At 44.5% G+C, this 20522-nt stretch overlaps 1 protein-coding gene across 1 annotated transcript in view; it reads right to left on the bottom strand.

Moving 5' to 3' along the window:
• The window catches only part of LOC135057097 (uncharacterized), a 204258-nt gene that overhangs the window by 168504 nt on the left and 15232 nt on the right, over positions 1-20522 (bottom strand). Inside the window, exons 2-3 of the mRNA XM_063962998.1 lie at positions 809-943; positions 64-255 (exon numbers count right to left, since the gene is read on the bottom strand). Of these exons, the coding sequence (XP_063819068.1) occupies positions 64-255; positions 809-886 (270 nt within the window). The 5' untranslated portion in view covers positions 887-943. The remainder of the gene's footprint in view (positions 1-63; positions 256-808; positions 944-20522) is intronic.

The following is a 20522-nucleotide window of genomic DNA, read 5'->3' as shown; positions in this document are numbered from 1 at the left end:
TCCAGTCATCACCCGGACACATCCCCTGGTGTTACTTTATAATGCCCCATTCCCAGCAGTCACCTCTCCAGTCAGCAGCTGAATGATCTTGTTGGTGAGTTCCAAGATCTTCTGGTCATTGCGCTTCTCAGTTATCAGTGAGTGAGGTGGAGGCACCGTGATGGGGCTCTGGGTCCTGCTCAGTCCTCCTGACACATGGGGACAGCTGCTGGGTGTCTTACACTCACCGTATATCTTCTTTACTACTGTGTAACCCTGTATATTGGTAAAGATATTAAATATCACTGCATACACTCCCTGATCCCCTCACCTCCCCAGTCAAGTCCCTATATTATTACTATAAGGATTAGTGATGTCATTGTACTCTCCCAGATTTCCTCACCTCCCCAGTCATGTCCCTGTATTATTACTATAGATATGTGATGTCACTGTGACACTCCCAGGTCCCCTCACCTCCCTGTGTAACCCTGTGAACTGAAAAATATATGACAACTATATACACTCCCAAATCCCCTCACCTGACTAATCTTGTCCATATTATTACTATAGATATAAGCGAGGTCACTGTGACACTCCCAGATCCCCTCAGCTCCCCAGTCATGTCCCTGTATTATTACTATAGATATAAGCGAGGTCACTGTGACACTCCCAGATCCCCTCACTTCCCCAGTCATGTCCCTGTATTATTACTATAGATATAAGTGATGCCACTGTGACACTCCCAGACCCCCTCACCTCCCCAGTCATGTCCCTGTATTACTACTATAGATATAAGTGATGTCACTGTGACACTCCCAGACCCCCTCACCTCTCCAGTCAGCAGGTAGATGATCTCCAGGGTGATATTTATTATTCTCTCAGTCATGTGACTCCTGTCCTTGTCCATCTTGAGTGAATCAGTGTGACGTGTAATAAAGACTCTGGTTCCTCACAGCTGGACTGTCTAGGAATAAACATACATATAATACATGTAACATAGTCAGATACGTAACACCGAGTCTCCCTTTCCCCCAAGCTATAGAGCCCTGGTCAGTATCTCTCAGAGGTTCCTGTGGCCCAGCCTTATAAAGCTGCTCAGGGGCAATCACACAACTTTGCATTATCTAGTGTTACGCTAATGCTCCTCTCTTGGCCAGGGTCTTATTCCTCTCAGACATAAGTCAGATGCTTTTTGCACCATTAGTAATAATTTACATCATACAGACACAGCAGCAGCAGATAGGGTGGAGCTAGAGAGGAGCAGCACGGTTATTACTCATTTATCATCAGAGAGGCATAAGCGCACATGGGTCTGGCTGCGCTTCACCCAGGACACGTTTAGCAGGGAATGACTGGAGTCATGCGTCTGATGTGTTCCTGCACCTGAATCTAGAACGGAGCACAGGACCCCAGTCACTGCAGCTTCTGCTACTACAGGCCCCAACATTGCAGGATCCAGACAAGCAGCAACTGCCCTTCAGACACGAGTAGCAGCATCTGGAGGTGAAAACTTCATCAGGCTGCACCCACTACACAATAAGACTCTCCTCTAGTCTCCAAACTTTCAAGCGTTCCCTGAAAACTCACCTCTTTAGGAAAGCGTATCAAATTCCACAACCACCCACATAACTTTCATAAACCTTCAAATTGCATCCACTCTGCACAGTCCACACATATCCTCACATGTCTTCTCATTCTTCACTTTCCCTTCCTCTCGACCCCCGGTTCATCATTGCTGTATGACCATATCATTCAGCCCACCAAGAACCTTTGCAATCTGGTGGACAACTATGCAATAGATAGCACCTATCCTTGCGTATACATGCCTATTTACCTATAGATTGTAAGCTTGCGAGCAGGGCCTTCCTACCTCTATGACTGTTTGTTATTACCCAGTTTTGTTATATCATTGTTATTTCCAATTGTAAAGTGCAACGGAATTTGCTGCGCGATATAAGAAACTGTTAATAAATCAATAATTAATTAATAAAACTTCAAGAACAGATGTTCTAGGTTTTAAGGTAGTCTGTGTGGATAATTTTGAGGCTCCCTATACAGATACAGATATAGTCTCCCTTAAGGTCTTTTAAACTGATATTGTCCCAAAAGTGATCATTGTGGTTTGACAAATAGCCAGCTTTTTTCACTAGAAGATGGTACTGACACACTAATGGTCTAATTCAGCTCCTCTACGTTTTTGCAGATAGTCGCCGCCCATAGAGTATAAACTCGCTCTGTGCAAGTGTGCGAATGCATGCAAAAAAAGGATTAATAATAATAAACCGATGTGGCTTAATAAAAAAATAAAGGAACTTATGGGCAAGAAAAGGCGAGCATTTAAAAAATACAAATCTGATGGGAATGCGGAATCATTTCAGCACTATAAAAACTGTAACAAAATATGCAAGAAAGAAATAAGAGCGGCTAAAGTAGAAACAGAAAAACTAGTAGCTAAGGAAAGCAAATCAAATCCCAAAAAATTATTTAAATACATTAATAGCAAGAGATTAAAGAAGGAGAGTATAGGCCCTGTAAAAGACAAGTTGGGAGTCTTAATCAAAAATGATAATGACATAGCGGACTGATAAAGCTAAATTATTTATCGTACTTATAACCCTTTATGAGGTCTAAGAACACTGTACGCTATCTACGTAAGAAGTACCGTAAGGGTACGCTAGTTGCGTATCGATCGCTCAGCCGTAGGCGAGACGCTCAAGCGTCGCGTTCGCTCACGGCCCAGAGATCACAGGCTGACACGCTATTGGCTGTTGACTGACGTAATGATTCGCTATGGCGTAGCGGACGCTCGAGACCACGAGGAGATCACCAGCGGCGCAGACGCTCACAACGCTATACCTTTATATCTATACCTTTAACAATGAGATACACAGTATACCTTAGTGTAGAGACAAAGTGTAAGTGTAACCTGGTGTAACCTGATTAACTACAAAGCTGCTTGAGCGTCTCCGACGCTCTATGAACACTTAACACTATGAGAAAATACACAGATATCTGTTTAGGGTCCAAAGCCTATTATATGTATTATAACTAATTATTCTTGCAAAAAGGAATCACAGTACAAATGATACACTACAGTATAACATAAACCAACTAACCAGATAACTATGCAGGAAATACAATACAATCTAATCAAGGGAAAATACGAGAGAAAGAGAAGAGAGGGAGAGAGAGAGATGAGAGAAATGGCTCACAGTAAGACAATATGATCACGGAGAAAAACTTACGCACAAGGGGAAACGATCGCATGCGCCTGGACATCCAGCACCCGATTTTCAGCAATGAGAACCGTTGAAGAGTGAGAGCTGGATGTGGTCGGCCTGCCTATTTATGCCCCACACACAATGCAATCTAATGGTCCCTACAATCTGATCGTCCATTGGACACAGGAATTCGGCTTCGCATTATAACAAAAGGTCATAGGTTGATTCATACAGGTGGGCTGTGACGATTTCAAACAGCTCAGGTGGGTGGGACACTGGGTTTCCCGCCGCATACCTGAGTAAGAGTAAATAATAGTAATGGACATAAACTTCTTATGTCCATAACTATTCGCACGAGCGATTAATACGCTCCAAACCAACACCGGAATATTGCTATTTAAATACTCTTCCGATGGGTACCAAACACTACTGTATGACTCCTGTTAGACCCTTCCCACAATACAAAGAGGGATCCCTCCGTTCAGGGACATTCTATATTAACCAAACTTTCAGAATCTATCAAAGGGACCATAATCTATAAACTACGTTAATTGTGAAAATATGTAACGAATGAGTCGCACGCTACGACTACACAAACTTTACCGTAAATACGCATACCGAGCACCAGCGGGTGCACGCAACAGCGGGTATGCGCTATCACGGGAAAGCGCACGCATGCGCAGCGCGGACCAGCGTGAGGTGCAAATATGGCAGCGTGTATAGGGATATTTTTCTGACTTTGACAGTCCACCCTTTGGCAGTCAATAATAACTGCCACCTTCTAAAATATTTCAAAAAGAGAAAAATATATGTCAGGGGTTAATTCATTTCCATGGTTGGGTAGGGGAGGAGAGAGGAGTAGGTGTGAAGAGGGTATGACCTAGTGAGATAGCAGAAGCATGTGTGTATGAGTCCATGTTTGGGGGGTCATGTATCATCGTGCCGTACGTGTTGTAAATCAAGCTTCGAGGTATTGCGAAGTATACATTTGAATTCCTTCTTATCCCGTGGTACAGGTCTGTGGATGGGCTGTCAAACTTTACCGAGCTCTTTTCGGATTTTGAACAAAATGGGGAGCACATTTTAGTTGATGATACATGAATGGGGGAATATGTGATTGCTGATATCTGTGCCTGTATTCCCTATACTATGTGTGTCATTACCTGAGGGTTGTAGAAATGAAGAAAAGACATAATTACGGTAAATGCGGTGGTATTCTATGTCAGGTTAATGTACATCTGTCGGTTGAAGTTTTGTTCGGTATCAGTTGAAAGTCGTCTTCTTTGCGCTGTTTTGCTCATTAAGCGTGAGCAATAAGCTTTGTCAATGCCATTAGATTTACAAAAAATGTTGGGCTAGCGTAATTTTAAGAATTCTAGGGAAACTGGGGATCCATGGCAAAGTTCATCAAGTGTCCATATCTCAAGTGGTCAAAACTTCTTCTTTGGTCTATCCGTTGTCTGTATAGCGTCTCATCAACTTCCTCGTCCAAGGGGGTCTTGTTATCTTGGAGAAAAACCAGAAAAACAGGTGAAAGAAACGGACCGTATAATCGCATTTTCCTTACATCATGGTTTCTATCATTGGGTCATAAATCAAATCCAGGTTAATTACAGTTTCCTCACTCCTCAAACTCATCACTCTTGTACTTTGTTTGCACTTCATTAAAGCCTGACCGCATCTAAATATCAAGCCAATTGATATGACAACACCTAAGATACATAGGAGGAACTTCCCAACATCCATTATGACTCCTTGAGCCCAGTCTCCCAAACCGGAGAACCAATTTCGCGGGTTCAACCATGACACCCAACCAGTCAGCTCATTACCTACAGCAGCAAGGGTGAGATTGTGTTTTCGGCGAAATTCCCATTTTAGTTGGAGAATATCGTCCATCTTTTGGTCTATGACCTCTACCGGATCCTCGGTGCTATTTGTGATATACGTGCAACACTTCACGCCGTACTGCGTTGCCAATGTAACACAATATCCGCCTGTCACTGCTGTGAGGTAATTAAGAACCATTCTATGCTGCACCAGTTCTGTTTTATAGGCTTGAAGTTCTCTTCCAGTGTATCTAAACGTGTCATCATACATTTCGGTGATATTATCTAACAAATTTGCGAGCGCCGATATGTATTTATAATTTAGCACTCCTCTAGCGGTGCGGGTGAAATCTAACGCGATTAAGAATTGAATCCCGGTGGATTCACTTATCAGATCAGAGGCCGGATGCTCTGTCTTCTCTATCAGGTGCCTTTTAACTCGGTGCTCGTAATGAGTGTGAGTATAAGGAGCTTGGGCACCACGGTGTATGTCCTTCATTTTGTCATGTGTTACAGTCATTACTTCAGGCAATACTTTTCCAATATAACACAATCCTTCAGAGTTTGGGGCAAGCCACTTGTACGCCTTTCTCCCGCATATGAAATATGCATCATCGGGGAGAACATATGGGACGGAGAAGGACATTACCATATTACACACCTTCCAGGTGAAATCTCCTAATCCTAATTCTTCCATCTGCTTAATACACGTATCAGGCTGTACGATATGTGCACAGTATCCTGGTGATACTTCTCCAACTCTAGTAATCCTATTTCCTAAGGTATATCTATACCGGAAAGATTTTCCTCTACTGGCTATGTGGCGTACAAGCTCTGTATCTGTAGGCATTCTATCTGCTCTATGCGAAAAGGTCATGGTGTGGTTACTCCATGACACTTCCCAATTTCCCGGCTTTCTGGGATTGGAGATGTTGAAACATAATAGGGACCTATCCACATGGTATTGGTGGAGCTTCAAACTAGGAGGGCTGGAGATATTAAACCTCCGGTCCACCGGTCTCCCACCATTTAACTCAAGTACCTCCTCTATCGTTAAAGGAAATGGTACTAGCCCTGATTTGCTATGACCCTGAGGTACTTGAGAGCATACCCAACAATCTGTTTTGTTTAACACATTACCCACTAAGGAGTGATAGTCACTTAATGGATGCCGATCCATATGGATATTAAAACTGGATTGGCATTTCTTAATGCACCCATCTTCAATGACATTGTTACAGAGCCTACAGATACAGTTCTCTTCAGCTAATAATCCGTCACAATTCCTTCTATGGTCAATGCTATCGGATCGTTTTCTGATACTCGCCTTTGCTTGTTGGTTAGGTTGATCTTGGAAAACTACGCCTCCATCTTTATCATCAGAACCCATTCCAGAACCTCTATCGACCTCCATGGTACTCTCGCCGGAACAGACTGCTCTGGTCAACATCATGGTTAACAGGAAAATCCGGATCACAGTCTCTTGGGGCAAGTCCATCTTAAAGGAGGAAACGGAGAAGAATGAAAAAGGGGAAAAAGAAATTTGAGGGAAAGGGGATGGGAAGTGGAGAAAAACAATAAAAGGGAGTGGGGAGTCGACAACAGCTCTCGGTCTTCAAGGCTCAGGTGCCGCCTCAGTCCTCCTGGAACAGACACTCCAGTGATACAACCTCTACCGTCTGTTCCTTATCACGGGACTTCTCTGGATCAGCAACCTTCTTGCAGTGGGATGAATGGACCCAAGTCTCTCTCTCAGCAACCTTCAATGCTGTAGTGCTAGTCAATAAGACCTGATATGGTCCTTCCCATCTGTCAATAAGGCAACCTGAGCGTAGAAAATTCCGTATCATTACATAATCCCCAGGTTCAATGTCATGACAATTACTACCTGGTAGATCAGGAATCACCAACTTCAGATTATCATTTTGATTCCTCAACTGTTTACTCATGTTAATCAAGTACTTTACAGTTACTTCATTGTTACATTTCAAATCATCCTGAGGGTTAATCATGACATGCGGTTGTCGACCAAACAAGATTTCAAAGGGAGACAGATTAAGTGGGGACCTGGGAGTGGTTCTGATGCTGTACAGTACAATGGGTAAAGCTTCTGGCCATGTCAATCCTGTCTCTGCCATTACTTTGCTCAATTTATTTTTAATAGTGCTGTTCACTCTTTCGACCTTCGCACTCGCCTGTGGACGGTACGGAGTGTGCAGCTTGCTATCAATTCCCATTAACTTACACATTCCTTGAAAGACATCACCTGTAAAATGGGTACCCCTATCACTTTCGATTATTCTAGGGATACCATATCTACATACAAATTCCTGCACAATTTTCTTAGCAGTAAACATAGCGGTATTTGTAGCCGCAGGAAATGCTTCGACCCAATTTGAAAAAACATCTATACAAACAAGTACATATTTCAAATTCCGACAAGGGGGTAATTGTATAAAGTCAATTTGTATTACCTGGAAAGGGCCGCCGGCAGGTGGGACATGGGATGGTTCTGTAGGTATTGCCTTTCCAATATTCTTTCTCAGACAGGTAAGGCATGACATTGCTCTTTTACTCGCATGAGAGGAGAATCCTGGGGCGCACCAGTATGCTCTTACCAATTTGCACATTCCCTCCTTGCCTAGATGAGTCAGCCCGTGAGCTGCTTCAGCCAGACATGGAAGATATGTTCTGGGGGCCACTGGTTTACCATGTCCATCCGTCCAGAGCCCTGAGGACTCTTGGCCATATCCCTTTGCCTTCCAGACCGCTCTTTCCTGTGTGGAACACAAATTCTGCATCTCACACAACTTCTGTGTGTTGATGGTATTAAATACCATCAGTTGTGTGGTGTCTGTCTGTATGGGGGTAGCAGCTGCTAGCTTAGCAGCTTCGTCTGCTCGGCTGTTACCAAGTGATACTGGGTCTTGACTATATGTATGTGCTTTACATTTGATAACAGCCACTCTGTCGGGTTCCTGTATCGCTGTTAGAAGCCTTTTTATGTGAGCTGCATGCGCTATCGGTGTACCAGCTGCCGTCATGAAATTTCTGAGGCGCCATAGGGCTCCGAAATCATGGACTACCCCGAATGCGTATCTAGAATCGGTGTAGATATTGGCTGACTTACCCTTAGCCAATTCACATGCTCTGGTTAGGGCGACCAGTTCAGCAACCTGGGCTGAGTGAGGTGGGCCTAGCGGTTCCGCTTCTATGGTGTCTTGGTCATCTACGACTGCGTATCCAGTACACAAGTCTCCCGAGTCTGACTGTCTGTGACAACTACCGTCCGTGTAGAACGTGAGTTCTGCATCTTCCAGTGGATTGTCACTGATGTCAGGCCTTGCGGTAAAATTTTGGGTCAAATATTCCATACAATCATGTGTATCTTCCTTTGTATTAAATCCTCCTTCCCCATCACTCTCACCTTCCACCCTTTGTGCCTGACCAGGCACACCTGGGAGATATGTTGCAGGATTTAATGCACTGCATCTCCTTATGGTGATGTTTACTGGGGCCATTAGTGCCAATTCCCATCTTGTAAACCTCGCTGATGAGACGTGTCTGGTTTGGGCAGAATTCAATAAGGCCGATACTGCATGTGGCGTATGGATTGTGAGGTTGTGGCCTAGCACGACATCTTCGCTTTTTGTCACTAGCAATGCTATCGCCGCAACGCTTCGCAAGCATGTGGGGAGGGATCGCGATACCGTATCTAGCTGAGCGCTGTAGTATGCAACTGGCCTGCTGGCATCACCGTGTTTTTGGGTTAGTACACCTGCTGCGCAACCAGCATTTTCTGTTCCGTATAGTTCAAAGGGTTTCCCATAGTCCGGCATACCTAGCGCTGGCGCCTCCGTTGGGCACTGTTTGAGTCTCTCAAATGCTGTTTCGGATTCGTCTGTATGCAAAATCCTATCAGGTTTGTTTGAGGAGACCATTTCCTGCAAAGGTAGCGCTAAAATGGAAAACCCTGGGATCCAATTACGGCAATACCCACACATTCCTAAAAACGTTCTGATCTGTTGCTGGGTTTGTGGCAAAGTCATGTCTCTAATTGCTTGGATTCTATCAGCGGTCAGGTGTCTCAGTCCTTGTGTTAGACAGTGTCCCAAATATTTTACCTTAGTTTGGCATAATTGCAACTTGTCTTTGGAAACCTTGTGTCCTGTGTCTGAAAGATGAAACAGGAGCTGTTTCGTATCCTTCAGGGATGCTTCCAATGAATCAGAACACAGTAGTAGATCATCCACGTACTGTATTAATACAGATCCACTCACTGGTTGGAAAGACTGTAAACAATCGTGCAAAGCCTGAGAAAATATACTTGGACTATCTATGAAACCTTGGGGTAATCGAGTCCACGTGTATTGGACTCCTCTGTATGTGAATGCAAACAAATATTGGCTGTCAGGATGCAGAGGTACCGAAAAGAATGCGGAGCAGAGGTCAATAACAGTGAAAAATTTGGCAGTGGGAGGAATTTGCATTAGGATGACAGCTGGATTTGGCACTACGGGGAACTGACTCTCAACTATTTTGTTAATCCCCCTTAGATCCTGCACTAGCCTGTAGCCCCTCCCCCCACTCTTTTTAACAGGGAAGATGGGACTATTGGCTGTGCTGGACGTTCTCACCAGAATGCCCTGTTGTAGCAAGCGCTCTATTACAGGGAAAACTCCTAACTCCACCTCTGGCTTCAGAGGATACTGTGGGATTTTTGGAGCTATCCTACCATCTTTTACTTGTACAACTACTGGAGCTACGTTTGCCATTAATCCAGTGTCCTGTCCGTCTTTTGTCCAAAGTGACTCTGGTATCTGAGATGTCATCTCTTCTACTTGGGATGGATTCCTATTTGTCATAATGGTATGTGACATTAATTTTGATGGGGAGTCTAACATGTCTCGCACTTCCTGAGCGTGATTCTCAGGTATGTCCAAGAATACACCTTCAGAAGTACAATAAATGACGCACCCCATTTTACACAGTAAGTCTCTTCCCAGGAGATTGGTTGGTGCCGATGCAGCCAGCAAAAAGGAATGCTTGGTATGCAAGGGTCCTATTGTAATCTCGGCTGGTTTGCTAACAGGGTAGTGTTGGACTACTCCTGTTACTCCCATGGCTGGAACTGTCCTACCAGTGGTTCTCATGCCCACTGTCGAATTTATCACTGACTTGGCCGCCCCTGTGTCTACAAGAAAGTTTAAAGTTTTACCAGCTACATTAATTGCGATCTCAGGTTCACTTCCAAGATTGGCAATCAATTTTACTGGCTGCAGATTACAGGTATGACCACACCCCTATTGGGTATGGTGACCTCCCTGAATCCTGTTGACAGCAACTACTTGTGAGGGAGTTGGCTGGGGACTATCAGAGGCATGCCAGTCTCTGTTCGGGGGATATCTTTTTGTTTCCACTGTATGTGGCTCATAACTCCGCCTCTGTGGACCCTGATCCCAATGTCGTGTGTCGTGTCGTTGTCTAGGGGGTTGGTAAGATTTTTGTATATTTCTTGATCTACAGTCTCGTGCAAAAATGTCCCTGTTTGTGACAATAATAACATATTACAACAGTTGACTTACCCACAGGATTAGGTGGTACATACGCAGGTTGCTTTGTGGTCAGAGCCTGTATACTTACTGACATTAACTTATCACTTTGTGACTCTCTGTGTTTGGTGATGTTTCTGTCGTGATCAATAGCAGCCTCTCTCAAAGTGGACACTGACAGACCTCGCCAACATGGTTGCGTGGTTTGTACCCTAGCCCTTAATGTTTCTTTTAAACCATCCATCAGTACAGATACTGCTACTTCTTGATGGTTTGGGTTGGTCCTAATGTCTTCTATACCAGTGTATTTTGCCATTTCTAATAGTGCCCGGTGGAAATATTCTGCTGCCGTTTCGGACTCCTTTTGTTTAATGGAGAATATTCTGTTCCATTTAACAACGGCTGGGAAATACTCTTTTAACTGTAAATTTATCCTTTTTACATTATCTTTGTCGTACACATCTGTAAGCGGTACATCTTTATCTAGTCCACAATCAACTAAGAATTGGGCTGAGTCGACATTGGAAGGTAAGCAAGCTCTTAGCACTATCTGCCAATCCTTATTATTGGGCTCTAAAGTGTTTCCTAGATCCCTGATGTATTTTTGGCTTGCAACTAAATCTTTTCTGGGGTCTGGGAATTCAGACACTATGGTCCTCAATTCCATTCTAGTAAACGGGCAATACATGGCAATGTTCCTAACGGGTGTGGCTCCTGATGCATCTGTTTTCCCATTGGGAACTACTATCACCTTAACTGGATTAATTTTAACAACTTCACTCTGTGTAGATTCTACAGTTTGTTGTGGTACAATTGTCTCAGCATAATGCATGGTGCCGTACTTACCCGTTGACACGACCTCACCTATCCCTCCGCTAGGGGCCTTCACTAATCTCGTGAGTGGAGCAGTTCCTACTGTGGTTTCTGATGTGGTGGCCGCTAGAGAGCGCTGAAATTGTTGCCGAATCTTCTTCTTGTTCACACTCCTGAGGGAAGTTCAAAACAGGGTACAACTTGCACGGGTTAATACTTGCATGGGTTAATGGGTTAACATTATCATTAACATTTACATGGTTACTAAGTGATTGTGCGTTACACCTTAGTGCGTTTCTCTCCGCAATCAACTTCTCTCCTGTTATGTATGGTGGTGGCGGGGCTGTGGCTACCAGTTTCCTGACTGCCCCAGATCCCGCCGCCAGAGCCAAACCTCTCTGTATCTCACCTTCCTGTTGCCACAACTGTAAATAATCATGATGCTGAATTCGTCTCTTTGTTGATTTTATGAGACATATCCTCCTCCTTATATTTTGTAACACTTCTGGACTGAAGCTACCTATTCTTGGGAATTTTTCCCTGTCTTGTACAGTCATTCTCTCCCATTCATCACATAAAGCTTCTGTGTGACTTCCATATTTCTCACACATTATGTACCTGGCCGATCCAATAGGTCGGTTTACAGAGTCAACCCGAACCGAGGTTGATCGCCCCCTACCTGAACAACTGGCCCCCATAATCTGCAGGCGTTGCTTGCTCTACCTCTGATCTCTATATCAGGGTCTTCAGCGAACCCTTACAGAAAACCAAATTATTCACGATAGGCAGACGGTGAAGTTTACCGAGCACCCCACTCGCTCGCCCACGCCGACCAATGCGACCTGATCACACCGATATGGTGCTGGCGCACTCGACACAGGGCACCTATTAACCTTTTGTTTACTGAAAAATGCGAGTGTGATCCGAAGAGCACTACTCTTTCCAGTAAAGGTGGGGTTGTCAGATAGTTCCTGAGTGACCAGCGAACTTCCCTTTTTGTAAAAATAAAAAATTACACAAATCACGTTAGAATGTACAAATAGCGTTTGTGACCCCTTTACTCTAATGGTACTAGGTCAGATTACTAACTACTGTACACAATTACGTGCGGTCCAATCGTTCAGCACACAAGCACCTAAGCTTATGTACGGAAAGACCAAATGGAATCGATAATTGCGGCTGCGAATTCCTTCAGCAAGAGCTTGTATGGCCTATATGGGTGTTGCACCAACCCTTTTCGGTGTTGTGCCTGTGGACTGTATAGCGGACTTCTTTGTCTATTTTACCTGAACCTGCTGGTTTGCTATGACCTCCTGGTCTGACCTCCTGGTCTCGTTACAGTATGACCTCCTGGTCTCGTTACTGTATTACCTCCTGGTCCGCTATACTCTAATGCTCATATATTGTGTTTAACCAAGGATGCCTCCCTAGCCACCGTGCATGTCACTTACACGTATGTTCCTCACGAGTACTCGGTGATTTCTTTTGGTTCAACCTCTAAAATTGTATAAATGTATGAAAAACACTCACTCACCACATGCACTCTTTTGCTTCTATTTCTATTTCTGCGCAGAAATTTTTTTCTTTAGCCCAGCTGTGTTACCAATTAGGAGCAGGATCTGTTAATTTAAATTTCGGACACCAAAAATAGACTTGCGTTATTTATCGCCTGTTGCGCTATTTACCGCTTTGCGTTATTTATCGCCTTTGCGTTACTTCAACTTATCGTGACTTGAGCTACGTGGGCGTAACCGGACGCTCCGTTGCGTAATGTACGCTGCGTGCGTCTGCCTTTGGATTGCGTACACAAGTCTTTTGTTAGGGACACGTGTACGCAAAGCAAAAGATCCACCGTAACACAATTTTATACTTTTATCAATGTAGATGATCCCTGATCATCTACCGCACACCACACTGATTTTGCCTTATCGTCCAGGCAAACCTGTGTGTTTGTCTATACTTTTAACTATGTAACCTTTATTCTTAAACTATGAAATAACAGCAAATCTCTTTTAGCACTTTCTATCAACTATAAAACTGGCAGACAGGATGGTGATATACGAAAATGAAAAAAAGAAATGCAGATATATGTATGCGTGCGTGTATACGCAAAACAGAAGAAAAATAAACAGTTTTAAAAGACACTAGCGTTTTGTTCTTACCTCCGGTTCCCGGATTCCTTCAGCACTCGTTATCTAAGCGAAGCAGACGCTTATCCCGTCAGCACTACGAGACAACCTCCCGCCCTTTGCTGAGGGATAATGTCTGCTGATCTACCTAGTGCAGATATGTGAAGGATAGGACGAGCCGCCAATTGATAAAGCTAAATTATTTATCGTACTTATAACCCTTTATGAGGTCTAAGAACACTGTACGCTATCTACGTAAGAAGTACCGTAAGGGTACGCTAGTTGCGTATCGATCGCTCAGCCGTAGGCGAGACGCTCAAGCGTCGCGTTCGCTCACGGCCCAGAGATCACAGGCTGACACGCTATTGGCTGTTGACTGACGTAATGATTCGCTATGGCGTAGCGGACGCTCGAGACCACGAGGAGATCACCAGCGGCGCAGACGCTCACAACGCTATACCTTTATATCTATACCTTTAACAATGAGATACACAGTATACCTTAGTGTAGAGACAAAGTGTAAGTGTAACCTGGTGTAACCTGATTAACTACAAAGCTGCTTGAGCGTCTCCGACGCTCTATGAACACTTAACACTATGAGAAAATACACAGATATCTGTTTAGGGTCCAAAGCCTATTATATGTATTATAACTAATTATTCTTGCAAAAAGGAATCACAGTACAAATGATACACTACAGTATAACATAAACCAACTAACCAGATAACTATGCAGAAAATACAATACAATCTAATCAAGGGAAAATACGAGAGAAAGAGAAGAGAGGGAGAGAGAGAGAGATGAGAGAAATGGCTCACAGTAAGACAATATGATCACGGAGAAAAACTTACGCACAAGGGGAAACGATCGCATGCGCCTGGACATCCAGCACCCGATTTTCAGCAATGAGAACCGTTGAAGAGTGAGAGCTGGATGTGGTCGGCCTGCCTATTTATGCCCCACACACAATGCAATCTAATGGTCCCTACAATCTGATCGTCCATTGGACACAGGAATTCGGCTTCGCATTATAACAAAAGGTCATAGGTTGATTCATACAGGTGGGCTGTGACGATTTCAAACAGCTCAGGTGGGTGGGACACTGGGTTTCCCGCCGCATACCTGAGTAAGAGTAAATAATAGTAATGGACATAAACTTCTTATGTCCATAACTATTCGCACGAGCGATTAATACGCTCCAAACCAACACCGGAATATTGCTATTTAAATACTCTTCCGATGGGTACCAAACACTACTGTATGACTCCTGTTAGACCCTTCCCACAATACAAAGAGGGATCCCTCCGTTCAGGGACATTCTATATTAACCAAACTTTCAGAATCTATCAAAGGGACCATAATCTATAAACTACGTTAATTGTGAAAATATGTAACGAATGAGTCGCACGCTACGACTACACAAACTTTACCGTAAATACGCATACCGAGCACCAGCGGGTGCACGCAACAGCGGGTATGCGCTATCACGGGAAAGCGCACGCATGCGCAGCGCGGACCAGCGTGAGGTGCAAATATGGCAGCGTGTATAGGGATATTTTTCTGACTTTGACAGGACATACTTAATGAATTTTTTACAACAGTATTTACTAGAGAGGACCCAATTCAGGGACTGGCACACAATCTCAATAATGAGAATATCCCACTAATAGGTACTTATTTAAGTGAGGAGGTAGTCTGTGACCGATTAAAACATTTAAAGATTACTAAATCACCAGGGCCCGATGGAATTCACCCAAGTGTTCTAATGGAGCTTCACTCTGAACTGGCAAAACCAATATTTTTGATCTTTAAGGATTCAGTTATATCAGGTATGGTTCCCAAAGACTGGCATATAGCGGAAGTAGTGCCTATATTCAAAAAGGGAAGTAAAGCGGAACCGGGTAACTATAGACCAGTTAGTCTTACATCTATAGTGGGGAAAGTACTGGAAGGTATTCTAAGGGATAGTATTCAGAAGTTCCTTGAAGCCAATAAAATCATTAAAAGGAATCAACATGGATTTGTGAAGGACAGATCCTGTCAAACCAACTTACTTGGTTTTTACGAATCAGTAAGTGCAAACCTTGATCAGGGTAAAGACGTGGATGTAATCTTTTTAGACTTTGCCAAAGCTTTCGACACAGTACTACACATGCGACTTATCTATAAGCTACAAGAATCAGGGCTAGGAGGCACTATATGCACTTGGGTCAAGAATTGGTTAGATAATAGGGAGCAGCGTGTTGTGGTTAATGGATCTTTCGCAAAATTGGACTGAAGTGTTAAGTGGTGTGCCACAAGGCTCGGTATTAGGACCGCTATTGTTCAACATTTTCATTAAAGACCTAACAGAAGATCTTGAGAGCATGGTGTCAATTTTTGCAGATGATACCAAATTGTGTAAGGCTATAAATACAGAGGAGGATGCGGAGTCTCTTCAGAACGACTTAGTTAAATTAGAAGCATGGGCAGCCAAATGGAGAATGCGCTTCAACACAGACAAGTGTAAGGTAATGCACTGTGGTAGCAAGAACAAAAATAACACCTACAAACTGAATGGGGTAAAATTAGGGGATTCTGTACTGGAAAAAGACTTAAGGGTTCTCATAGATAGCAAACTAAGCAGAAGTTCCCAAAGTAGGATGGCAGCAAAAAAGGCTAATAAGATACTAGCATGCATAAAAAGGGGAATTGATGCTAGGGACGAGAGTATTATACTCCCGTTATATAAATCACTAGTGAGGCCACACCTTGAATACTGTGTACAATTCTGGGCACCGTACTACAAAAAGGATATCCTGGAGCTAGAAAAGGTTCAGAGGAGGGCGACCAAACTAATTAAGGGCATGGTGACGATGGAATACAAGGAAAGGCTTTAAAGACTAGGCATGTTTACATTGGAAAAGCGGAGACTAAGGGGGTAATTCCAAGTTGATCGCAGCAGGAAATTTTTTAGCAGTTGGGCAAAACCATGTGCACTGCAGGGGGGGCAGATATAACATTTGCAGAGAGAGTTAGATTTGTGTTTCTGTGCAGGGTAAATACTGGCTGCTTTATTTTTACACTGCAAATTAGATTGCAGATTGAACACATCACACCCAAATCTAACTCTCTCTGCACAGGTTATATCTGCCTCCCCTGCAGTGCACATGGTTTTGCCCAACTGCTACCAAAGTTCCTGCTGCGATCAACTCAGAATTACCCCCTAAGAGGGGATATGATCAACATCTACAAATATATAAGGGGACAATACACAGAGCTTGCGCGGGACCTGTTTTTGGTTAGATCAACACAGAGGACTCGTGGACACTCGCTCAGGTTAGAGGATAGGAGATTCCGCACAATACGGCGTAAAGGCTTTTTCACGGTAAGGAAAATACGTGTTTGGAATTCCCTGCCTGAGGGAGTTGTAATGGCGGAATCTGTCAACACCTTTAAGAATGGGTTAGATAAATTCCTAATGGATAAGGATATCCAGGGGTATGGTGCATAGTCATGCATTATAGTTACTATAAATAGGGATAAAATGCAATGGCTGACAGCAGCATCAGTCAGAAATTTTGTTCAAATCATCATGCATAGGAGACCACAAATAGAACTCGATGGACAATTGTCTTTTTTCAACCTCAGATACTATGGCCCTCATTCCGAGTTGTTCGCTCGCAAGCTGCTTTTAGCAGCTTTGCACACGCTAAGCCGCCGCCTACTGGGAGTGAATCTTAGCTTATCAAATTTGCGAACGAAAGATTCGCAATATTGCGAAAAGACTTCTCTGTGCAGTTTCTGAGTAGCTCGAGACTTACTCTTCCAGTGCGATCAGTTCAGTGCTTGTCGTTCCTGGTTTGACGTCACAAACACACCCAGCGTTCGGCCAGACACTCCTCCGTTTCTCCAGCCACTCCCGCGTTTTTCCCAGAAACGGTAGCATTTTTTCGCACACACCCATAAAACGGCCAGTTTCCGCCCAGAAACACCCACTTCCTGTCAATCACACTCCGATCACCAGAACGAAGAAAAAACCTCGTAATGCCGTGAGTAAAATACCTAACTGCATAGCAAATTTACTTGGCGCAGTCGCAGTGCGAACATTGCGCATGCGCAGTTAGCGGAAAGTCGCTGCGATGCGAAGAAAATTACAGAGCGAACAACTCGGAATGACCACCTGTGTTACTATTTTACATGCGTACACCGTGCAAACTTTGACAGACAACGGTCAGCTAAAAATCTATTCGCAACTCACTCACCATCGAAATTTTTTTCCAGTCTGTGCGCAGCCCAGGACTTACTCCTACAGTGCGATATCAACCTTCTGATCGGGGCCGGAGCTGTCGTCACACACCCTCCCTGAGAACGCTTGGGAATGCCTGTGTTTTTCTTGACACTCCCAGAAAATGGGCAGTTACCATCCCCAAATGTCCACTTTCTGCCAATCACCCTGCGTACGCCTAGCGATCAAAATTTTCGCACCATTCTGTTGCTGACCAAAAATAGGTATGCTTGGAAGGTTGATTGGACCATTGAGTGTGAGCAGGCCTTCACCATCTTAAAAAACATGCTGACTCGAGGCCCAGTGTTGGCTGCCCCGGAATATGGTGATCATTCCGAGTTGATCGCTAGCAAACAATGTTCGCTGCACAGCGATGAAGCAAAAAAACGGCACTTCTGCGTATGCGGCGCAATGCGCACGCGCGACGTACTTTCACAGCGGCCGATGCAGTTTCACACAGGGTCTAGCGTAGCTTTTCAGTTGCACTGCTGGCCGCAGAGTAATTGACAGGAAGGGGGCGTTTCTGGGTGTTATCTGACCGTTTTCAGGGAGTGTTCGAAAAAACGCAGGCATGCCAGGAAAAACGCAGGCGTGGCAGGCCGAACGCAGGGCGTGTTCGTGACGTCAAAACAGGAACTGAACAGTCTGAAGTGATCGCAAGTGCTGAGTAGGTCTGGAGCTACTCTAAACCTGCACAATTTATTTTTGTAGCCGCTCTGCGATCCTTTCGTTCACACTTCTACTAAACTAAAATACACTCCCAGTGGGTGGCGGCTTAGCATTTGCACGGCTGCTAAAAACAGCTAGCGAGCGATCAACTCGAAATGACCACCTATAATAGTTTATTGTGCAGACACTTCGGGGTATGGACTTGGGGCAGTGTTGTGCCAGGTGAGAGAAGATGGTAGGGAACAGCCAATCATGTATCTATCTCGTAAGCTAGCTGACCGAGAGATAGCCTATACTACTATCGAGAAGGAGTGTCTAGACATAATCTGGGCCTTAAAGAACTCAGTTAAATTAGCTAAATAGAACCACAGCGGAAATGGGAGGTTGTTGAGGTGGAATTTGGCTTTACAAGGTTTCAACTTTTCCATTACTCACAAAAAAAATCACAATGCTGACGGGTTATCCAGACGTGAGGAAACAAATGCCAAACTTAGCAGACCTTCAGGCCGAGACGACAGTCAGGACTCCGACATTGGGACCATGCCTGTCTCCTCGATTTAAGTAGGGGGAGGTATGCAAGGAGGCAAGGGAAAGGGACGTCACGGACTTGCCTTCATGTTAAAAAGGAAAGCGTTAACCTTATGGCCCAAGTTCGGTGTTCTTAAATTGATCCCCTTAGTCTGCAGAAGTCACACACAGGAAGTCTGCCAGAATCAGACAGCAAGGGAGTGTTCCTTTTAAAAAAGCCCTCCTCCTTCCCCTCTTGAAAGACTGACAACACAATACACCAATCAGGAGGAGATAGAAAGAACCAGCCATGGGGAATTGTGGGAGTCAGGAAGTGCTGGGAGGAGACTGTGTGTGTGTACACACACACACACAGTCTCCTCCCAGCACTTCCTGGTGAGGGTACACAGCTTGAGTCAGTGGAGGTTGGGGTGTCGTCCCCTCTTAGTGTCATCAGTGACCAGCCACTCTGTGTGCCCTGCTACAGCTGTCATTGCTGCCCAGGACTGGAAGAGCTATAGAGCAGCTGGTAAGGACTTTACTGAACTCTGAGTGGACTTTATTAGTATAATCCTGGATTTCTGGGTCTCTCTGAATAAAACTCGCCATGCTTTCATTGTAACCCGCTCCACTGTGTGATCCCTAAACTGCTGAGCATTGTGTGACCATCTGTTGGTTCCTGCATCTGTTTCCTGCTGCGCCCCAGGATGGCAAGTAACCTGGGGTTGCAGCATAGTATATGGAGGAGGGGTGCAGAGTATGTAGGAGGGGGTGCAAAGAATGGAGCTCCATCGGGCGCCCTACCCCCACACTCTTTTTTCACTTTCAGCCGTGACACACAAAGGATTAATTTTGACCGTGGGGCGGCCTCTAGTGGCTGCCGGCACACATAACAGAGGTGAGGAACAGCCTTAGCCTTTTATTATATAGGATTACATTAAGTTTATGCAAAGAGTCAATATTTTCAGTGTGGACCCTTCTTTTTCAAGACCTCCGAAATTTGCCCTGACATGCTGTCAATCAACTTCTGGGTCACATAGTGACTGATGGCCGCCCATTCTTGCTTAATCAATGCTTGGAGTTTGTCAGGATTTGGGGATTTTTGTTTGTCCAGCCGCCTCTTGAGGATTGACCATAACTTCTCGATGGGATTAAGGTCTGGGGAGTTTCCTGGCCATGGACCCAAAATGTTGATGTTTTGTTCCCCAAGCCACTTAGTTATCACTTATACCTTATGGCAAGGTGCTCCATCATGCTGGAGAAGGCATTGTTTGTCACCAAACTGTTCTTGGATGGTTGGGAGAAGTTGCAGGACAAGCGTTTTTCCAGATGCCCCAAACAATCTGAAATGGGATTAATCAGAGAAAATGACTTTACCCCAGTCCACAGCAGTCCAGTCCCTATACCTTTTGCAGAATATCAGTCTGTCCCTGATGTTTATCGTGGAGAGAAGTGGCTTCTTTGCTGCCCTTCTTGACACCAGGCCATCCTCCAGAAGTCTTCGCATCAGTGTGTGTGCAGATGCACTCCTGAGCAAGCTCTGCACTGTTGGTGCCCCG

The sequence above is a fragment of the Pseudophryne corroboree genome, chromosome 3 (assembly GCF_028390025.1).
Source record: "Pseudophryne corroboree isolate aPseCor3 chromosome 3, aPseCor3.hap2, whole genome shotgun sequence".
Classification (NCBI taxonomy): domain Eukaryota; kingdom Metazoa; phylum Chordata; class Amphibia; order Anura; family Myobatrachidae; genus Pseudophryne; species Pseudophryne corroboree.
This window is presented reverse-complemented; position numbering and strand designations above follow the sequence as displayed.